Source organism: Saccostrea cucullata, unplaced genomic scaffold, assembly GCF_032062105.1.
Source record: "Saccostrea cucullata isolate Sc308-1 unplaced genomic scaffold, CSIRO_AGI_Scuc_v1 ctg47, whole genome shotgun sequence".
Lineage (NCBI taxonomy): Eukaryota > Metazoa > Mollusca > Bivalvia > Ostreida > Ostreidae > Saccostrea > Saccostrea cuccullata.
Genome location: NW_026936653.1, coordinates 257,783 through 281,036, shown reverse-complemented (window position 1 = coordinate 281,036; position 23,254 = coordinate 257,783). Strand labels below are relative to the sequence as shown.

General features: G+C 31.6%; 2 protein-coding genes across 2 annotated transcripts; one reads left to right on the top strand and one right to left on the bottom strand.

Annotated features, from left to right (window-relative positions):
• Nucleotides 1–1,866: 1,866 nt before the first annotated feature.
• Nucleotides 1,867–3,377, bottom strand: LOC134246119 (uncharacterized). The gene is made up of 5 exons (XM_062728395.1): nucleotides 3,235–3,377; nucleotides 2,907–3,033; nucleotides 2,723–2,801; nucleotides 2,540–2,614; nucleotides 1,867–2,413 (listed from the first exon to the last, which is right to left on the bottom strand). Exons 1-5 carry the CDS (start codon nucleotides 3,318–3,320, stop codon nucleotides 2,307–2,309), a joined length of 474 nt encoding a protein of 157 aa, XP_062584379.1. The 5' UTR covers nucleotides 3,321–3,377; the 3' UTR covers nucleotides 1,867–2,306.
• Nucleotides 3,378–18,487: 15,110 nt separating this feature from the next.
• On the top strand, nucleotides 18,488–20,627 carry LOC134246118 (E3 ubiquitin-protein ligase RNF13-like). The gene is made up of 5 exons (XM_062728393.1): nucleotides 18,488–18,590; nucleotides 18,945–19,065; nucleotides 19,187–19,256; nucleotides 19,433–19,501; nucleotides 19,690–20,627. Exons 1-5 carry the CDS (start codon nucleotides 18,502–18,504, stop codon nucleotides 19,818–19,820), a joined length of 480 nt encoding a protein of 159 aa, XP_062584377.1. The 5' UTR covers nucleotides 18,488–18,501; the 3' UTR covers nucleotides 19,821–20,627.
• The last annotated feature ends 2,627 nt before the right edge of the window (nucleotides 20,628–23,254 follow it).

Sequence of the window (23,254 nt, the reverse complement as noted above, 5' to 3'; positions counted from 1 at the left end):
AATGAAGACCTTAGATCATTTATTTTAAAAGATCCTAAATATAGGGAGCCCCAATCCTTCAACTGGCATCGAAATTTCATAAATTTATTGATTATGTCGAAGATTACGCCAGGAGATGGGCCAGGTATGAAAAAGAAGACGTTGACACTTTGTCAGAATGGATTAAATGCATCAGATCCATTTTAAAATCGCGTATATATTAAAAGACCGAGGGGCAATATGAAAACCATATATCCTTCTGTATTTTATAATCCAGAAGTGAAAAAAAAATTAGATAGATTACATGATCAGTACGTAATGGTCCCTGCTGACAAAGCAGGTAACAACATTGTCTTTGTTTGTAAGGCTTAATACCGGTATATAAATTGTATTTTCAAAGAACGTGGTTTTAATTCTACAAGTGGTAATCCTACTTATAGTTCCCTTTCTAAGGAAAAAATTCTTCAAAATCATATGTCAGTTTTGAATATTTTTATATCCCAAAGAACCAAAATGAATTTGAACTACCATGTATATATTGGATTCCGAAACTTCATAAGAATCCTTACAAACAAAAAAAAAAATGCTATCATAGCGGCTTTTCGTATCATTGACAGTAAAAAAATGTTTTAATTGATGGTCATTTGCAAAATAATTGTTAAAAAGCATTCTGATTGTACACATAAGTACTCTAAGTACATCAAAAAGAACAATTCCTTCAACGATTTATACGATTTATCCTACAACGAGGTAAATTATTGAAAAACAATTTGATGAAACAATTAACAATAGAAATTTCCATTCTTATGTCGATTATATCCTAGTCTTGAGATAAAAGATACCTGTGACACATCTGTTTCAAGTTCTTATGGACTTTAATGGTTATCTAAACCAAGCTCTATGACAAACGTGATGACTTTAACTTTTCTATCGTCAACTTCCCTTACTTATGCAGCAATACGCCTTCATCACCTGCATACGGAGTTTACATATATCAATTGATTAGAAACGCAAGAGCATGCTCTACGTATGAACAATTCCTACAACGAGGTAAATTATTGAAAAACAATTTAATGAAACAAAATGTCTCGTTTAATTTTCGAAGTTCTATGGTCCAATGACCTTGTCAGCATACAATTTATCATTGAGTCAAATGAACATCTGTAATTGTTATTTATTTATACACCGAATTGACGACGAATTTTTCCTTTATTTTCCGATCATGACAAGGAGCACACAGCGGGTGTGACCGGTCGGCAGGGGATGCTCTCTCCTCCATGGCACCTGACTCACCTCTGATGTTTTGTGGTCCATGTTTGCTCTGCTCCTATTTTGTATTGTTTTATGGACTTTTGATCCGGAATACTGTTCGTTATCTCCATATGTTTCATATCAAATCATAACAGAAAAAGAAAATGTACAATTTACAAATTTCAATTATCACAAGCGCTTTCTCAATTTCTTAATCCGTCCTCAGATGCACAGGTGCTTGAGGACCTTTATAGACGCCTGGACCTTTTCGACTCCCCCCCCCAAATTACCTTTCAATGAAATATTTGTGATAAAATATATACCAACAATTCGAAAAATTACCTAAAACAAACTTTTTATAAAATCTACGTAGAGTGGGATAAAATTTTTTTTATAAAATGTTTGTTTTAGCAAATTTTCTGAATTGATAGAATAGATTATATCGCAAATGTGTCATCTATGTATAATTTATGTGAAAATAGTCTAAAAGGCCCGGGGTCTATATCGGGTCGGGGGGGGGGGGGCTGTCCGTGAGCACCTGTGCTCAGATGTGCATATGAAATTAAGAGAGCGTAAAATCACAAACAAATTAATTAAATTAACATCAATTTATTCATAAAAATGGAACATAAAAGGACAATAAGATATAATAAATGTATTGATTAAGTACCGGTATAAATATAAAAAAATAAAAATATTGCACAAAATGAGCTAAGATTGCTGCATTATTGGTCTTTATTATGAGAACTTTAATAACTAACACTTCAATTATCCCATCCCTGCTCATGTTTATTCATATTCATATTCTTTTTTTTTCTTTTTTATATAAAAATCCCAGTCAGTTTTAATGAACATCCATCTTTGCATAAAATCCTTCAGCCGTGGACTTCTCTCTTCCAAAAACCTTTTGGACATCTCCAAAGACAATCCAGCAATCTTTTACAGAGAAAAAAGTTGAGATCATTCCTCGTCTTTGAGCTTCTGGCAACCCTATTCCTTCAGTTTTCTGAGGGTAAAACAAATGTTCTTTTCCCGCTTGTAGAGTCTGAAATATTCCTTCATTATATAGGTCAGGGTCACACAGCTGTAGGGGGTGGGTAGTCTTTAGCATCCTGGCGACACTCGGGGCACTGCAAGCTTCCCATTTTATGGAAACATTCCTCTATACATTTATTGTGGTAATCTGCAAAATAAATTTCAGGTTAACAAACATCACAAAATTAAAGCGTTTTTAGGTTTGTCCGTAAAAAAGAAAACTTTATTAGTAGGTAAATTGAAATATGTATTTATATGCTGGAAGTAAACTCACCATGCTTGCAGCTGATTTGAACAATAGAGTGGGTGTCCGAGTCCTTAGGAAGCAGACAGATGGCACAATCAGATGCTACAGAAGAGAGAGTATATATTTTATACTATATTCCATCTTTTATCCAAATAACGTAAATACATGCCAATTATAATTTACAACACGGTCTTTTTAAAATTTACGTACCAAAATCTTTATGAATAGGTTTCATTTTCATCCAAATTTTTCCTTGATCGAGAACGTTCACTTTGACAGCACTGCTTTCCTACACACATAAAATAAAAAAAAAACGTGAAAGAATAAAAATTAAAAAGCTCTATAAAAAATCATGCTAATTAATTGAGGCTTAATTATCATATTCTACACTAACCTTTGCCGTTTCATTGTTGAGTGATCTGAAGTAGCACGCCACGGTTATCATTAACAAAATTAAACAAATCGCCAGGACACAAAACGTAATTATAATGTCTTCGTCGCTGTACTTTGCGTCTGCCACTCTGAAAAAAAGAGAGGATATAATGAGATTATGAGCGATTTTGAAGCAGATAGACATACATTCAACTATTGCAGTATAGAGTTAAAGAAAAACCAAAACAAACAAAAGAAAGATTAAAAACCGTTTTTGTATTAAAACTACCATGCGTCAGTTTGTTTACTAACAAATACACGTGATCAATGTTTACATATTTAATACATACCTCACGACGACTCCAACGGCAAACGTGATTAAAATGAGAATTTCTATGCCGATCCACCACAGTATTCTGTTGTCAGTAAATGCCATATTCTACAGAATTTGACGATGTTGTGTCTCCAAAGTTTCGCGGTATTATGCAAGGTTATGTCAGTTTCCATTAATATATTTAGAAGGAAATAGTTGTAATCATATCTAAAAATAGATTTCACGTTGCTTTGTTTCTGTGTGAGATTCTAAGAAATCTCAGGAGTACCGTTGACTCAATATGAACGTGCACTTTCTAATTATTATAAAAAGATTACCTTAACACATAGGTAAGAATGTTTTATTCAGTATTGACATATATTGGCTTTTATTATAATAATTATTATAATACAAGTCTCATGAATATTAATTGAGGTCATTTAAATATAAACATCATCAGTGCATTGTGAAGTCAGCATTCGAGATTAATATAGTATGAAAAAAAACTTCCTGGCCTTGTCACTAGACAAAGATATTAACTACAGTATAATCAGGAAGTGGGACTCTCAATAACATCATTGTTTACCAACTTTGCTCTTTGTAAAGCTCAAAGTTTCCCAATCTTTGAGTATAGTATACATTGTATATATAAATACAGGAGGTATAGTATACGTTGTATATATAAATAAGGATACCGTATATTGATTAAATATAACATGATAGCTTTTTGTTATTTATTTAAAAAAAAACAATGTATATTGTTAAACAAAATTGCTAATAAAATATGTATGGATTTTGTAATTCTATTTTAGCGTTCACTTTTCATAATTGATATTTTTTTTCTAGATTTTTTAAAACAGCTATAAAGCAAAACATTAACACTGAGCTACCAAAAATATCAACAGTAAACGATTTCGAATGAACAGGAGGTCCGTACAATAAAGAATTCTTCAAGTATCGTGTTCTAAATTTTGAATTTGTTCCCACCCGGTAAATTCAATATTTAGAACATGAAACAAGATTAGTGAAGACAGTCATCGAGAAAGCTGACTCCAATGGGAGGACATCAATAGAACAACGTATCATGTACGGAAATTTGGTTAAGACGTAACAAGATTTATTTCAGTTATACAGTAAGGTCATTTTGTAAAAGTTACCTTTAAAATTATGTTAATAAAAATCTTTTCAAAACTTTCAGTTTTTCTCAATTTGATATAAATAATATGAATTAAAGGTGTAAAGATTAAAAACACCGTAAAATGGAAATTTTAAAATATTGAGGTCAATCATAATAATGAACATGCATGTTAAATAAATAGATAAATATAACCAGAATTTAACGAATGAGAAATGGGAAATATACTATGTTCATGAATTCATATCAAATATAAAATAAATTGACTGATAAATTCTTCGTCAACATCAAGGAAATTTGTTTTGGTTGAAGCCAATTGAAGAACCTACACAAACAAATTCTCAGTAGGCTACTGCATTAAACGTAAGAGAAGTTCTGGCAATCAAGGTCTTTTTTTTCGATCCTAATTTGACTCCCATTAAAAATGAAAATGACTAAATTTCATTGCTCATCTACAGGACACTACTAATTATCTTCCAAAAGATGATTTGGTTATTACGTAAAATGTAAGAGGAGCTCTGAGAACTCGGGTGCTTTTGTTTAAAAAAGTCTTTTCCCACCGCTATTCGAACACCAGGGTGAAAATGAAAATTCTGTACCTTATTGAACATCTATAGGATACCACCAACCACTTTTTGAAATGTGATAAAGCTGCTGCATAAAAGGAATAATACGGAGATAACGAATAGTATTCAATCTCAAAAGTCCATGAAACAATACAAAGTAGGAGCAGAGCAAACACGAACCCTCCAAAGCATCAAAGTAGTGATCAGATGCTATGGAGGAGTGAGCATTCCCTGCTGACCGGTCAAACCCGCCGTGTGCTCCTTGTCATGATCGGGAATTAGCAGAAAAATCCGTCGACAATTCAGTGTGTATGCTATGGCCTAACTAATAATTAGTATGAAAAACGTCAGTCAGCATTAGACTCAATGATAAATTGTACTATTTTGCTGACAAGGTCATTGTATCAGGTGATGAAGGTATATTGCTGCATAAGTAAGAGAAGTTGACGATTGAAAAGTTATCATGTTTATATCATAGAGCTTGGTTGTTAGATTACAGTTATGTCTTTTTCAAGTAAAATATCTAAATATAAAAAACAGACGTGTCAGTCTGTGTGGTCTATCTTTTTTTTTCAAACTCACCGGGATATATCTAACGACATAAGAATGGAAGAACTATTGTTTATTGACAAAACGTCGTCTGTATATCTAAATGTCGAGTTGAAGGCAAGTGTTTTCTTCTTTTCACGTATAAGATTTTGGACAAATCCTGCTTCATAAGAATACAAAAATAGATCTGTCCATAAAGGGGCGCAATTAGTACCCATGGGAATTCCAATAGATATTTGGAAGACCTGATCTCCAAAAACCACACAGATATTGTTAATCAGAAACTCAAGCATCCTTTAATATGAACTTCAGAGTACTTGTGCGTACAATCAGAAAGTTTCTTAACAAAATTATTTTGCAAATAACAATGACAAGATAAGTAAATTTACGAGTTCCATTTTATCGAAAAAGCAGCTGTCAGTGATATATAAAAGCCTTGTCTTTAGTTTATTATGGGGGAATGGTTGTATATTAAGTTGAAAAGTTGTTTTTATGCTGTTGATTATGGTAAATTTCTATGATTTCAAATTTCCTAAGGTTCCTTAGAATTTTCTAAGTATGTATCTTAGTTTGTAAGGATGTAAACGGAATTCTGAGAACCTGCTCATAGTAGAAATAAAATCGTTTTCGACACCCATTTGACAATCAAGGTGAAAGCGAAAATTGTGAAACCTTATTTCACATCTACAAAACACCACCAATAATTTTCCTGAAGGTGAATAGGCTACTGCATAAAATATAATAGGAGTTCTGGGAAGCAAGTTTTTGTGCCCCCACCCCCTGTTTTGCCAAAAGGGTGGGTGATTTTTAGAATTCCAAAACTACATCTACGGGACACCACTTATTATATTTCAAAATATGAATTGGTTATTGCTGAAAATAAAACAGAGGAGTAGTTTTAGGAAGAAGAAAGTGTCGAAGACGGAAGAACGGGCAAAGGTAAAAACGGATAAAAAAAAACATAGAAATGAAAAGAAGATGGCGCATTAGGCGTATGATCTGGTTTATGGTTTAAATGTCCATGATTTGGTTGGCTGACCACGCAGACCACAGCTGGTCAGATTTAACAAACAACCATAGGATTTTTTTCATTTAGTTTGAAATACCATGTCAGATTGTTAGTTTTATGACAATTTTCTAAGGAGGTACAATAACGTAATTCTTCACAAAAAATAAGCATCTATAAGATATAGTCATGTAAAAGGCATAGATGATAAGTGTGCATCAAAGTTTAAGTAGAATAGACGATTGGAATTTATTTTGCTCTCGGTGCAAATTACCTAATTTATCCAATTCAAAATTTTAATAAATCAGTACATTAAATGAGACTGACAAAAGAATTGATTATTAATAAAAAATATTAACGCCCCGCGCGAGGCTCGAACAAAAAGCTATTCTCGTAAGTGCACTGAACAGGTAGCCCAACTTACTGAGCTATCATTGCTACACATTACTGAGGATTTTAAAAGGACAAAGAAGCACCACATTTACACAGTTGGACTTTTGGGGAAAAGTTCATTTTTTATGGTTTCTGGGTCTTCTCTCCATTTTTTGCAAATGTATGTTCGTTTCTTTGAATTAAAATGCGCACAAAAAATGTTTCAAAATCATGGAGAGAAGACCCAGACATGGAAAAAATTTAGAAAAAAGTGTTTAAAAATGTACCATTTTGTACCAAATGTCTGATCTAGCCAATTTTCAAGTTATTTTTTCGCAAATTAAAATTCACTTTCGGGAAAATATTTTTATTTCCTATTGCACAGGATCCCGATAAACAAAATAAATGTTAAAATTTCATGTGACATATCTATAAAATTTTCACTTTTCAAGAACGCCCAGATTCCTGCCGAATGCCAATCAAAAGCGCCCTCGTTCTTTCTACTTAACTGTTCAAATAACTCTTGCAGTATTGGAAATTTGAACTTCAACAAACAAATCCTATATTGAGAGTGTTATTATTGCTGAAAATTTCCCCTCTCATTCTCAAGACTTAAAAGGATAATAAAGAGATGATAGTGAAGTTTCTGATGCACCACTCTACTGTATTCTATTAAAAAGCTGTGAAATACGTAGATTCCAAAATATCGCCAAAGGCAAAATTCCTTCTTTTAAGTTTGGAAATATATCCAAATCAAATTACTTATAAAGCTTTATATCGGATGTAAATTACGAGATTTCCTGTTTGTTCGAGATATTTTTAGAAGTATATCACCAGTTATGCACAGCGCAAAAACCTTTAATCGCTATAAAATGACGACAACAGTCACTTTTACTTGTAGAATTCCAAGAGGAAAATGGATAATATCTTACCGTGATCGCAGCTTTGTTCAGCTACAGGCGAATATTGCGTTTCTTTTGGAAGAAACTCATGACGCACAAAGAACCTACAAAACATGGAATAAAAGTTTATAAATCATAAAAGAATTATTGAGACTGTATATAGTCAAAGGTAAATGGTTAAAAAAAAACAACATTGTGATATCTTGTTGAATTCAATAGTATACACTTTTGTACGAAAGCCCAGAAGGCTCATTCGAGATTCAAGTTTCGAAATACGAGATTCAAAATTCGAGATTCGAAATTCGAGTATCGAGATTCAAGATCCAGATTAACCAATCAAAAGGCTCATTCGAGATTCGAGGTTCGAGGTTCGAAATTCGAGATTCGAAATTCGAGTTTCGAGATTTAAAATCCAGATTAACCAATCAAATGCGGGTTCAACATTGATTACTCCCCTTTATTATGTTTAATCTATCAATAAATCGTTTAATATATTTATAACAAATGAGTCATTTGAATAAATTATAATGCAAGAAAGAGTGTTATATATATTAGAAAGAAAGTTAAATAATCATTTGATTTTTGATCAGCAAGATATACTTCAATTTATATTATGACTTCTTAAATATTAAATAGAATACATAATCAGGAATATATATATTTTTGCATTGTCTACTATATAAAAAGGATTGTTGACATAATAATAAAGTTATAAATAGTGACTAAAGATTAACAAAATCCTGTAGCCTTGATAAATAAAAACCGAGTATATTTTAGTCTTTGACCATAACGCTATGGTCAGAGACTAAAATATAAAACCATAACGCTATAGTTCTGCAGCTAATTTAGACTAATCTACTGTTTGATATCAGATAAAATGAATGCTGCATTTATTCTAATTCATATTTGCAATCTGTATTGTATATATAATTGTTAATTAGTTCAAGAAATCAAAGCTTTAGATGAAGATAAGTAAATTGAAAACTTTATTTTAATGTATTCCCTCTATTAGGAAAACGAGCGCGGTTTTTATTTATCAAGGCTACATTGCCTTTCAAATTTTCAGTGTCGGGAAATATTGGCAGGTGTTGCCGGTAGGGGTGGGGATTTTGTTAATCTTTAGACACTATTTATAACTGTGTTATTATGTCAGCAACCCTTTATATACAGTAGACAATGCAAAAATATATACATTCCTGATATATGTATTCTATTTAATATTTAAGAAGTCATAATATAAATTGAAGTATATCTTGCTGATCAAAAATCAAATGATTATTTAACTTTCCTTCTAATATATATAACACTCTTTCTTTTATTGTAATTTAATCAAATGATTCATTTGTTATAAATATATTAAACGATTTATTGATAGATAAAACATAATAAAGGGAAGTAATCAAATGTTGAACCCGTATTTGATTAGTTAATCTGGATTTTGAATCTCGAAACTCGAATTTCGAACCTCGAATCTCGAATGAGCCTTTTGATTGGTTAATCTGGATCTTGAATCTCGAAACTCGAATTTCGAATCTCGAATTTTGAATCTCGTATTTCGAAACTTGAATCTCGAATGTACGAAAGCCCAGAAGGCTCATTCGAGATTCGAGTTTCCAAATACGAGATTCGAAATTCGAGATTCAAAATTCGAAATTCGAGATTCAAAATTCGAGTTTCGAGATTCAAGATCCAAACGAACCAATCAAAAGCGGGTTCAACATTTGATTATTTCCCTTTATTATGTTTTTACTATCAAGAAATAGTTCAATATAATTATATCAAATGGGCCATTTGATTAAATTACAATGCAAGAAAAAGTGTTATATATATTAGAGGGAAATTTAAATAATTAATGGAATTTTGATCAGCAAAAAATATTTTTATTTATATTATAGATTCTTAAATATTAAATAGATTTCATATATCAGGAGTATATATATTTTTGAATTGTCTACTAAACTTAATTTTTGTGCATTTCCTGTGTTAGGAAAACCACAGGTACTTGTGAAAGGTACCACCCCCCCTCCCCCCTCGATATTCAACCCTAGGGCTTATTGGACATTTTTTTCACAAGTTTTATTTATTAAACTTATTCATCATGTATACAATAACAAAAAATTGTAAAATCCCCAGAATAATCGCTCAACACCCCCCCCCCCAAATACCCACTATACATTATAAGAGAAGGATATGCCACTCCAGTCTGTTTACGTTGTACCCCCACTGGTGTTAAATGCATTTATTATACCCCCCGCTTGAAAAGCGGGAGGGTATATAGTAATCGTTAATTAATTCTGTCCGTCCGTCCGTCCGTCCGTCTGTTACGCTTTGGGGTACCCATCTCTTATCCGCAACTCCTCTCATACCACTGAATGAAATTTGATGAAACTTTCACAGAATCTTTATTACATATTGCCATTGTGCACCTCCTATTTTACTTTTTGATCCGACACATATTTTGGGTTTCCCGGGCACAGCAAAACATGGACTTTGTCATCAGTTATAATCATATGGGAGGCGGGGGGTATCATTTAGTGAGCTCATTGCTCACAGTACCTCTAGTTTTGTTTTAACTTTTTATGTCGATTCACACTTCTCTACATATACAATGTATTTCCAGGGGCGGATCCAGGAATTGAAGTTAGGGGGGTGCCAGATTCAGGCAGGGGGTCTGGGGGCCGCCTTGAGGCCCCCAGTGGGTCCAGGGCAAAGCCTTTGGTGGGGGCCCAGGGGGCGAAGGTCCCGGAAGCTCTTGGATTCTAGAAGTTTTGTAGGGTAAAAATGAGGTCTACCGAGTAGACATTTAAAACATTTTCTCGACAAACTATGTTTTATGCTAACTTGGACAATTTTAAGGGGGCGCGCGCCGGGTGCGCCCCCCCCCCCTTAAATCTGCCACTGATTTCTGTCTTAGTCCATGCTATCGGACTGACTCTGCATCACGTAATAATCCCACATTTTTTCCGTAAACAGCTTTCTTTCTTGTAAAGTGGGGTAATAAATAGTGTTTTTTTGTTTTGTTTTTTTTGGTTGAGCGATTATTCTGGGGGTTTTACGCCAGCGATTTTTTTCGTATTGTAAGGCTACACACAACAGAGAAATAAGCCCCGGGGTTCAATATCAAGGGGGGGGGTCTTGTCCACACGTACCTGTGTTTTTCTAAAAATTAAGACAAGAAACATGTATTGACGTAAGCGTCAAAAATCGGCCGCAAACCAATTAATGTTCCTTTTATGAAGCAACTAAAGACTATGGTGGTCTGTTTTTAAAATATCTTATATTTATCTTTTAATATATATCCTCGTGATATTAAAAGCTTGTGCTCTACATTGCATGATTTTCTTAATTATATAATGCATGTTCAGTATTAACCCCTGGTACTCTGCGTCAACAACTTTTGAACCGTATGCCTGTATGGCATTTACATTAAAAGTTTAAAACTAAAATTAAATGTAATCTACAACTAGATATGCAGTGTAGTTTAATTTAATAAAAATGCAGCAAATATGTTGGTATCCTTGCTCTCTCTAAGAGGAAAAAACTAAACTCCCTCTAGATCCGCCACTTCATTTCTTCTCTTTGAGTTGTAGCGGGAAAATTCTTGGCACATTGTAAAACGTGCATTATCCTCGTCTGCTAAGGGCCAAATCTTGTAATATTTTGTAGCCTGCTAAGTCTTTTAATGAATTTACATTTAACCATATTTTTCAAAATGTTTATATGTGTACATATGTACACGTCATTTTAAAATAAATACGTACAACAAATCCCGTTTGAATAGAGAAAGTAAAATTGTGTAATATACATAACGCGGTCTTTGATTTAGACTACGCCCAACACATGTCTTAATTTTCTCCGCACTTCCAACATATCTAAATTTCTAAGTCAGTATTGGATGAATTATTTACCTCATTCTTCATAAGAATTTTTAATTTTATGTTTATTGTGCGTTTTTCTTTAACCTTAAGACCGTCTTTTTAATATACTATTATATTAATGTTAAATATTTTTTATTTAAATTGTTTTAACTCCGCAGAAACGCACAGCGACTTCGAACTTTCATATCATATAACCGACCATCTCCTGGCGGCCGGTAATTTGTCATCAATACAAAAATATAATTATATACTCCTGATATAATTATGTAATCTATTTAATATTTAAGAATCTATAATATAAATTGAAATATTCATTGCGGATCAAAAATCCATTAATTATTTAAATTTCCCTCTAATATATATAACACTTTTTCTTGCATTGTAATTTAATGAAATGACCCATTTGATATAATTATATTGAATTATTTCTTGATAGTAAAAACATAATAAAGGGAAATAATCAAATGTTGAACCCGCTTTTGATTGGTTCGTTTGGATCTTGAATCTCGAAACTCGAATTTTGAATCTCGAATTTCGAATTTTGAATCTCGAATTTCGAATCTCGTATTTGGAAACTCGAATCTCGAATGAGCCTTCTGGGCTTTCGTACGAATGAGCCTTCTGGGCTTTCGTACTTTTGAGACGTTAAAGTTATTTTTAATGTTCAACTTTGTATCACATAAAGACCGGGGGCCTCTTAAACTTGTATTCCCCGCCCCTCAACCCTCTCCCTGAGCGTTGCATTTAAATTATATATTTTTTTTAATTGACACATATATTTTTCATATGGCCAATGGTACGGAATGGTCATTGCGCTTAATGAAACAATCAAATATAAAATCTCTAAAAAGGTACATGAAACACAAATTGATAAACATGGCTAAAGGTATATCTTGATAAAGCAAAACCCCCACGATAAATAATTCAATTAATGTGGTGATTTAGGAGTAATTTCATGGTTCCTTTCTTTATATGTATTTTTATAGAGAGAAAAATCGGGTCACAGGCCATCTTCAAAATAATGATTTTTAGCCCCCCCCCCCTCCTTTTGGGTCAGTATGTACTGTAGGTAATATTTTTTTTTCAGACAATTTCAACATTCTTGTTGATGGAATAAGAAACCCCAGGGAAAAAATCGTTTTCTTAGGTTAAAAAAATTTGAGTTGTGTCAGGAGAAGGCAAACAAACAATCTTTTAAAGATGGCCTAGGTGTTTTTTCTTCTCGTTGTCTGATAATGGCGAAATTAAGAAAAATTGTTCATCTCTGCAGTAAGTATTATGAATATTGTTTAAACAGAACATGGTTTACAAAGAGAAATTTGTGAACGAATATTTTTCAACAGGTTCCATGCTATACAAGTCCAGGTCACCCAGCAAGTCTCTCCTGTACATTGTTGGAATTCACTTGTGGCCATCCAAGGTCCCTAATGTATGACACATTTATCTACCAATTAGCTTGTTTTTTGCATTAACTATAATGTTTATTTCAATCTCAAACTCTTGTATTTGGATCATATTCCTGATAGAGACAGGTGTAAGAAATGATAATCAAGCGAATGGAGATATATAAAATGTAGATAGATATTGCATGTGTGATTTGCGCAATACATCGTCTATTGTACGAAATAGACAGGCATAACTAGTCTATAAAAGCAGAGTTATCGTTCAAGCATGCACCATTATACAGGATTATCAGGTTAGTTAAAAATAATTTCATGTCCCATCGACCGCAATCATCCATCCCCTTATGACAAAGTTTCGACTGAAACAAAAGTGAAACTTGCTGGACGACCACGCTTTTGTGTAAACTGTTTAAACATATTCATGCCTGAAAAGATCTTTATATATGATCATGAATTGTTTTCCTTCCCTTTTATTTTGTCTTATTCATTGCAAGTTGAACAATTAAAGGGGCTTTTAAGTTTTACCAAGGAGTAGTTAGTTAAAAATGTATATAATCTAGTTTATAAAACATTAAACTTACTAGAAAATTATTGAAGCTATGTGACTGTAAAGTCGATTTACATAAGATTTTGAAACCAAGGTGTAAAAATTAAAATAAAACATTTGAGTATTTTTTTTTTCGAACTTAAGTTCCAAATAATAAGACATTAAAATAATTATCAAATAAAGAAAAATTGTAAGTAAGAGTATTTTGGATGTAAATTTTATGGATAAGAACTTTTTCTCTATCGGTTAAAAGATATTGATGACTTAATGGATTTAAGGTATAAGACGGATATTGAAATCTCATGTTAAACCATTGAGGACAATATGAAAAACATATAGCCCTCTGTCTTCAATAATTCAGAAGAGAAAAAAAAAATAGATCGATCGCACGATCAATATATTTTTGTGCCAGATGACAAAGCAGATAACATAACACGTGTTGCTTTTGTTTGTAAGGCTGATTTTTTTTTTACAATTGCATTTTTGAGGAATAAAATTAATTCTACAAGTGGTAATCGAACTTTAAAAATTAGTCCCCTTTGTAAGGAGGAGAATTCTTTTCAGACATGTCACGTCAAATTGAAATGAGTTTCAATATAAATCTGTAATCATAAAATAGAGATATATGATATGTGTCAACATACAAATCATGATCTTTACTTGAAATGTAATGCTGTGAAATATTCCTTTAAAACAAATCGAAAACTCCAATATTGACTCTGATGATACAAGTTTCTTAAAATAGAAACACGTCAGACGCTGTAGAAGGAACGATGTTTTTGTATATTCATATAATTGGGTTTTTCATCTGAGTTACTACAAATATTTCTGTAGAGAACACCCTAAGAACCTAGACGTAAATAAAAAAAATTAAAAATTAAACTGTTGATCTTTCTTATCGTTTAAAACCAAGGAAGTGGGAATAGTGAATCATCTACCTACTTAAACCATGCCCACCCCTTTTAAATACACAGATAAAAAGCATTAAATATAATTTTAAATACAAAATATTCATGTACCGGTGTATGTTGAATTGGTTACAAAGGAATTTCATATGTAGTGACATATTTTTTTGCCCATATGCAAAATAAATAATGTCAAATTATGGCAGGAAAAATATGTCAACATGCACGAAAAATATGTTTACATTCAAGAAAAATTATGTTAGCATGTAAGTAGTCAATCTTTTTAGAGAATATAATTTTAATATGGGTAAATTCACTAACGCCAGTAATCGACATCATACCTTCCAGATGATATATTATTTATCAACACTTATACCAAACGAGATGTTCAAATAAGTCGTCAAAAAATTCATTTCATCATCTTATTTTAGTTTTTTTGAAAATTTGTGTAATTATGATAACGAAACTTTTTATGCGTAAAAGTCTTTCGATAAAAATCACTCTGTGATTTAAAATTTGTATTGTAAAAATAATTTCGCTGCATAAAATTTATACTGAATTGTTTGTCGATACGATATATCCTGGTGAACTTGAGATAGTCTGACACATCTCTTACATATTTGGATAAATTACTTGAAAAAGACTTAATAGTAATCTTACAACCAAGCCGTATGACAAACGTGATGACTTTAAATTTTCAATCGCCAATTTCCCTTACTTATGCAGCAATATCATCACCTGTATACGGAATAATTTATATATCTCAGTTCATTCGATACGTAAAAGAATGCCCTACGTATGAACAATTTCCAAAACGAGGTAAATTATTGACAAACAAGTTGATGAAACAAGAATATCAGCAGTCTCGTTTAAAGTCATAATTTCTTAAGTATTATGGTAGATACAATGACCTTATCAGCAAATTCAATTTATCATTGAGTCAAATGCTGACTGAAGTTTTCATACTAATTGCTGGTCCATTATTTATACACTGATTTCCCCCCGTTATTTCCCGATCATGACAAGGAGCACACGGCGTGTGTGACCGGTCGGCAAAGTTGTACAAGCCAAGGAAATGATATATTTGCTAAAGTATGAAATCGCAATTTTAACCAAACTTGTTGAAATTCCTGAAACATCAACTTATTTGTTATTTGCCAGTTCTTGTTCAAAATATGATCGTACTCAGAGTACTCAGAGGATGTACTTGAGTATTGAATGAGTTTGGAGACATTAACATCATAAGCAAAGTGGAATCGGATTAATGTTATTTCAAAATAAGGAACGTGATTGATTGATTGTACATACTGTTTTAAAATCTCGTTCAAGATTTTTTTACTCATATAGTCGTCACAAAATATCAGAGAAGGATTTCAAATTTAGAACTATACCCAAAGTCAATGAGCAGCGAGGGTTTTGTTTACTATACCAACGCCTACCGTGACAGGGAACTCGGATTTATAAATTAAGCTACATTTCCTTTTTTAATTTTAAAAAAACATATATATTTTGTTATATAACTATAACTTTAAAAATTTTAGGCATGCTGCCGTATCTAAAACACGACGGTTCATAAAAATCATTCAGGTGAGGTGCCCGAATGAACATACATGGAATACAGAATCTTTTTCAAGGTTTATTAAAGATGTTATCCGAGATACTATGAGCAAAACATTTATATTGGGGGAAAAATCTTCAAATCAATTCATTGCTCCGAAATACAATTATAGTTAGTTTAAAAATGAATTGCTGAAAGAAATAGATATAGATTACTTGTTCGTTAAAAAAGGAAATCGGAAAGGGAAAGTATTTAACTTGTTCTGAAAACATCACTAAATAAATTTTATTTTGCTTCCATGTAGTTCGAAAAAAAACAAGAAACCACCCATGCATGATGTGACCATGTAAATTAGACAAAGATAAAAGCAAGCAAAATCCTTCGTTAAAAATGAATGGAAATATGTAGAAACTTCGTGACTCTTAATAAAATTATTAACTCTAAATGAATGTAAATGATGCGATTTTAAAAACATCGACGACTCCAAATAAAAAAATAATATGTATATGTATCAGAATTTTACAATTGGAATTCTCCTTTAAAAAACTAACATTCATATAACATACAGCTCCGCGCACTTTTTGAACTCGCATGGTTTTTTTTTAACATATTAACGTCACATAAATACGAGTATTGTGCAAAATTGTGTTACGACAACAAAATATATTTTAAAAGTGATTTATAACTTAAAATTTTATTTCACCAACTTAAAATATAAATCACACATAATAATTGGTAGGAGTATGATATACTCTTGGCTCATTAGATTATTACAGTTACAAAATGGTTCTTTCATAGTTCCTCGTCAAATGCAGTCATCTTTGTATCCACTGTTTGTAAAGCAGTCCTTTGTCTTGCATAGCCACTGAAACAGAGCAGCTTATGTAACATCTGCATTTTCTGTTCATTACCATTACTCTATAATAGCGCAAGGTGGCATATAACGGTATAATTCATCTATATTACTGCTTACCATGTAAAAAAAAGCTTGCATTTTTATTATGCGCCCGGGCGTATATTGTTTTTGTCCTGTCTGTCTGTCTGTCAGTCTGTTTTTCTGTTTGTCTGCAAACTTTAACCTTCGCCATAACTTTTGAACTATGAATGGTAAAGACTTCATATTTGGTATGCATAATCCACTAATTAAGCTCTTGCAAACTACATCAAGGTCAATGACCTTGGGACCTCGACTGTGACCTATATGCTAAAAATAGTTTTTTTCTGAAAACTTTAATCCTCTCCGTAACTTTTGAACCATAAAAGATAGAGACTTTATATTTGGTATGCATACACCACTGATTAAGCTCTTATAAATGACACCATGGTCAATGGCCTGGTGACTGTGACTGTGACCTATACGCTAAATGTAGCTTTTTTGTTGGCAAACTTTAATCTTCGCCATAACTTTTAAACAAAGAAAGATAGAGACTTAACTTTTGGCATGTATACTCCACTGATTAAGCCCTTTTACATGTACGAAGGTCAATGACCTTGTGACCTTCACTGTGTCCTATATGCTAAAAATAGCTTTTTTGAACCTTCACCATAACTTTTGAACCATTAGAGATAGAGACTTCATATTTGGTATGTATACTTCACTAATCAAGTTCTTTTAAAAGACACCAAGATCAATGACCTTGCCTTGACGTATATGCTAAAATATGTTTTTAAGTCTATTGTCGCCGGGCGCATAATGTTTCACAAACACATCTTGTTTTCAGGGTTACTATCTAAAATCTAGCATCATGAAAGATACGTCCCACGGCAAAAATTCAAAGTTTCAGACCGTAAATGTAAAATAATTTTCTTTTCAATAGTTACAATTTACTTTCTAAAAAGGTAAACAATACTTCATTATCCTATCTTTTGGCTTGATTTTTTTCAGCAGCATTGTCGTCTTTCGGCGCTACATTTCGTCGAAACCACATGACGAGCATTGAAAATGTGCAAAGTACTCAGAAAAATACTCATCTTTAAGAAGTCACTTTAAAAATTTCAACTTAGTACATGTAGTAACAAGGAAAGCTTGATTAATTTAATGAATAAAATACATATGGTAGGATAATACAGATTTAACATTGTACCACATATTAATAAAGTCCCCTTTAAAACATATATTGAAATTGAAACTTTAAGATAATGAATTTGAAGAAGATGTACCTTTGATATGAGATTTTAATTAAATATAGGGGATATGTCTTTTACTGAAGCTCGATAATGTTCAGTTTTATTGCAAGAAGAATGTGACCTTAATTTGCGCAAAAAAAAAGTAAGCTTAATGTGAACATCGCCAAAAACTGTGACATTTAAAGAGAAGACATATATACAGTGTATACACAATGACCTTGAAACTCAGTGGTTTTTAAAGGTTCTTCTAAATATACGTATGTCTATGTAAGGTATATTTTTAAATAGTTTACACATACTTAACACAGTTCCGTATTTTCCAATGTTATTTACTTTAAAGTAGCCTGCGTTTGATCATGGAATGCTTCAAAAATCGCTTATGTCAATGGATAAGCATTGAATTAGCGGCATTGACAATATTCATATTTTGTATAATTCTTCAGATGTAAGTATAAATCTATAGTGGAAATGTATTCTCCATTAAATCACTGATTATAATATTTCTATTTTCTCTTTGTTCTTATAAATATGAACCTTTATGTCTTCATTCCTTATCTGTCATTTTTTCATAAGATCTTCGAGAAGCATAACTGTATTGATTGAATCAAAACTATAATTTTGTGAGTTGCCCTCTCCTGATTTGTATTGTTTGAATGAACTTCAGCTTGAATACTATTCGTTAGTTCTTTTTCTTCATAAATATTTCGCTGCATACTGTTTTCAATCTATTCTCTTTGTAAAGAATAAAATGAAAATACATGAATGTCATCTGAGAGATCTCTTGATATTTTCGTTTCAGAATCAGCGGTTCCAAGTTCAGTATTAATGATATAGTGTTTGTGACAGTGGTGTTGGTTGTCTGTATAACTATACTTATTCTGACCGTGTACTTTTTTGTAAATCCTGGAACAAGTAAAGACGTAAGCAATACATTGATATACCAAGGTCAAAAGTATTGACCCAACTTTGAATTGTTTTGACTTAAAACTGTTACCTTTTATTCAAATAAATTGATAAAAGTTGTTTCAATTTTAACTCCAGAAACAGAAATTGATCGTTACAGAGGAAAAGGATATCTGCAGGAAGCTTAGACCCTTACATGGAATGATTGGTATAACTTTGGGAATAATTCATTACAACAATGTTTTAACTATGATATATAGTTCAAACAAACTACAATAAAGAAAACAAATGGAAATGGAAATATTTATTCTTTATAAATAATATTTTATTTTTTATATATCTCAATAAAAATGTGTTTTAATATATTTATATGTATCCCCTTAGATTCTGATTGCTCGATTTGTCTCGCAACGATGCAATCTTCTTCTCTAGTACAACTCAGCTGTACACACGGTAAGACTGTGTTAAGCAACCAAACATATATATCAAGGTTGATTTCTTTTTTATAAAACTGATATAAACAATGATATTTTCTTAAAACATAACGTTTCACTGAAAGATAAGGATTGTAATTAATATTATTAATTAATATTCTAAATTATTGAACTTACCATCAATTTTATTAAAGCAATTATTCATAGATTATCATAAAAATTGTGTCAAAGAATGGTTCATCACTTCCGGTGATTTTCGATGCCCACAGTGTCGTGAAGAATGCCAGGACTTTTCTTCCTGTGAAAATGAAACCGAAACTGCTTTACACATTGTTTAAAATTAATGATACTGGACTTTTCTTTATACAAGAATTGAATGCAATTGATTTTTGATCTCTTGACTGCTCAGTTTATGTTGTGATTAACGTTTGTTGTATATTTCTCTGTATATTTTAGGAGACAGTATATAGTAGACTTTCATCGATATGAGTAAGTTTTTATAGTGATACGGTGATTAGAGTCTGCCTTCTGATTACACAAGTTAGGCAGCGGGAAGCCCTGATAACCGCTTCACGTTACTACATGTACGTATAAGACGGGAATTAAGATACTAACTTAATTTTTGGAGAGAGAGAGAGAGAGAGAGAGAGAGAGAGAGAGAGAGAGAGAGAGAGAGAGAGAGAGAGAGAGAGAGAGAGAGAGAGATACTATGTACATACATTCATTTTAGATCTGTTTTGTTTGTAAACAGGATAGTGAATAATTTTTGTTGTTAACATCCTATCCTAAGTATATCTTTGTTTTAATGTATTTACTATATATATATTTGTTAATTTTATACTCAGGAATCGTTGTTTTACTCCGTTAAAGTTCTTTCAAGTAGAAAAAACTTGTCTTATTCAAACGATTAATGGTTATTTATTGATTTATATACATGAACAAAGTATGTCTCCAGTTATATTTTATTGTATTTATAATATTTTACAGAAAGTAGTTAATCTTGATATTAATGATATTTTTATTGTGCCTGTCAAATAAAAACACCATTATTTCACTAATAAGGAATAACCAAAAATTAGTTTCCATGACTTGTCTATATCATAGTTTTACTGTAAAAATTTTGTCAGTTTATGTAAAAAAAAAAACAATAATTAGAACTTGAACAAAAGTTTTTATCTATTATAATGGTTCCTGTGCAAGGGTTTCTCAAATTATAGCGACGAATGCATCATTGCTGAAATACGCTAATTACAGATTAGTGTTTCTTGTCATTTACTATAATCATTAACTATAGAACATACATTGATATTTAAACAGTATTTTGTTATGATATAAATATACATATATATATATATATATATATATATATATATATATATATATATATATATATATATATAGAAGTGATTAGAAATTTGCCAACAATTACAATGAATTGAAAAGAATTGAAAAGAACCAGACGATACCATCATTGCAGTAGGAGAAAATATAACAAGTAGTTGCATATGTATGTATCAAATCTAGAAATAGAGATGTATGTATGTGTTGACAATAAAGTGATTTTTTTTTCGATTTTTATTACAAAATTCACAAAACAAAATGAGTGTTAGTTACAGATATTGTTTCAATAGGAAACTTATCTTCAAAGCCCCAAATTCATATATTGTAGTTTTTGAAAATAAGTTTTCTATCTTTTTATTTGTGCACATCAAAACATTCTGTATGTCATATTTTAAAAATCATTTGAATAAAATAAAATTTAAAAAAGGTCTGTAACTATGAAGAAACCCTGCCCCTGGAAATTAATAATGGAACAAATAAGTGAGCGATTTACACTTGCATTAACCTGATGATGTTTATAGAATTGTCAGTCAAGTTAAATTAATAATAATTATAGACATCTGTTTCAAGTTCCCGAGGGGAGAAACTCAGTGGTCAGTGTCACAGAATTGACTTTCGATAATTAAAGTTAATATTCAAATGTGTTAATAAATTCACAAATAATCATCTGTTATTAGCCACAACATTTTTGGCAAACATTGAACATATCAATTTCATGAAAAGAAAACTTTACTACAAAACTTTTTCACAAAATTAAAACTGTTACATCCGATAAATGAAACCTGCACCAACTGTTCCTTTGTTTCCTGCGGTTACAGCTGACACTGGAAATAAGGTAGCAGACGTCCTCACACATTATGGAAAATTAATTTTATCATTGCTCCTATTTCTATCCATATTAATTGACTTTGAAGCATTTTGAAGCATTCCATGGTAAGCTATAGCTCGTCAAGTACGTTATGGTTGATTTCACAAAATAAATGCACGTAAACTGTACCTTACTTTTCTTTTCAGTGACCTTTCAAGGTCACAATAATATATATATATATATATATATATATATATATATATATATATATATATATATATATATATATATATATATATATATATATATATATATATATATCTTCTTTCCAAAACATTTAAAGGTACTTGGACACAGATTTGAAGTCAATATTTTCTCTATAATATTACGACTTATATATTTTAATAGCATTTCACACAAAAATTAATTAAAAATCTTACTTCATTTAAAAGTTATTAAAATTTTAAATTTTTTGGCGGGTTTGATTGACACATCCTTGCACTTTCACAAATTTTAACTTTATTCTTAATCCTTAGGAAAAGTGGCAGTCTTGTTGTGTATTAATGAAAAATATTAATATTATAATCCAGAAAATTCAGAGTAGACATGTTAGAAAGCAAAACAAACACACAATATATTGACAGTCCGTGCAGTTGTGGTGAGCAGACTTTGGCATTTGAACGCACCCGGTGAATCGTAAACATTAAACAATAACAGAGCTTTATGTTCTTATTCGTTTCCACTCAAACGAACATAAATAATTTATAAAATAAATAACAACACGTATATAGGTAGGTACAGAAGCGCTCTCGTAAGTGCAGTTTAATTACACACAATAATACAAATACAACTTTACTTTTCCGCAACTCTTAAATCTACAAAACAAAAACGTATAATTAATAAAACAAACATGATACTTGTGAGGGTGGGTGGGCGGGGCAATGTCTGACTGCACTGAGAAAGAGCCTTCGAATGGCATTTAAATTTTACACACGCTAAAGCGTGCGTGCTTTAACAGAATACCTGTGGAACAGGTATTCTATAAATATTTTAACCAATCAGACCGACACTCTTCATATACACTAGATTAACACGTGTCCGATTGATACACGTGTTATGATAACTTCAATAAATACATTTATGTTCTTATTCGTTTCCACTCAAACGAACATAAATAATTTATAAAATAAATAACAACACGTATATAGGTAGGTACAGAAGCGCTCTCGTAAGTGCAGTTTAATTACACACAATAATACAAATACAACTTTACTTTTCCGCAACTCTTAAATCTACAAAACAAAAACGTATAATTAATAAAACAAACATGATACTTGTGAGGGTGGGTGAGCGGGGCAATGTCTGACTGCACTGAGAAAGAGCCTTCGAATGGCATTTAAATTTTACACACGCTAAAGCGTGCGTGCTTTAACAGAATACCTGTGGAACAGGTATTCTATAAATACTTTAACCAATCAGACCGACACTCTTCATATACACTAGATTAACACGTGTCCGATTGATACACGTGTTATGATAACTTCAATAAATACATTTATGTTCTTATTCGTTTCCACTCAAACGAACATAAATAATTTATAAAATAAATAACAACACGTATAT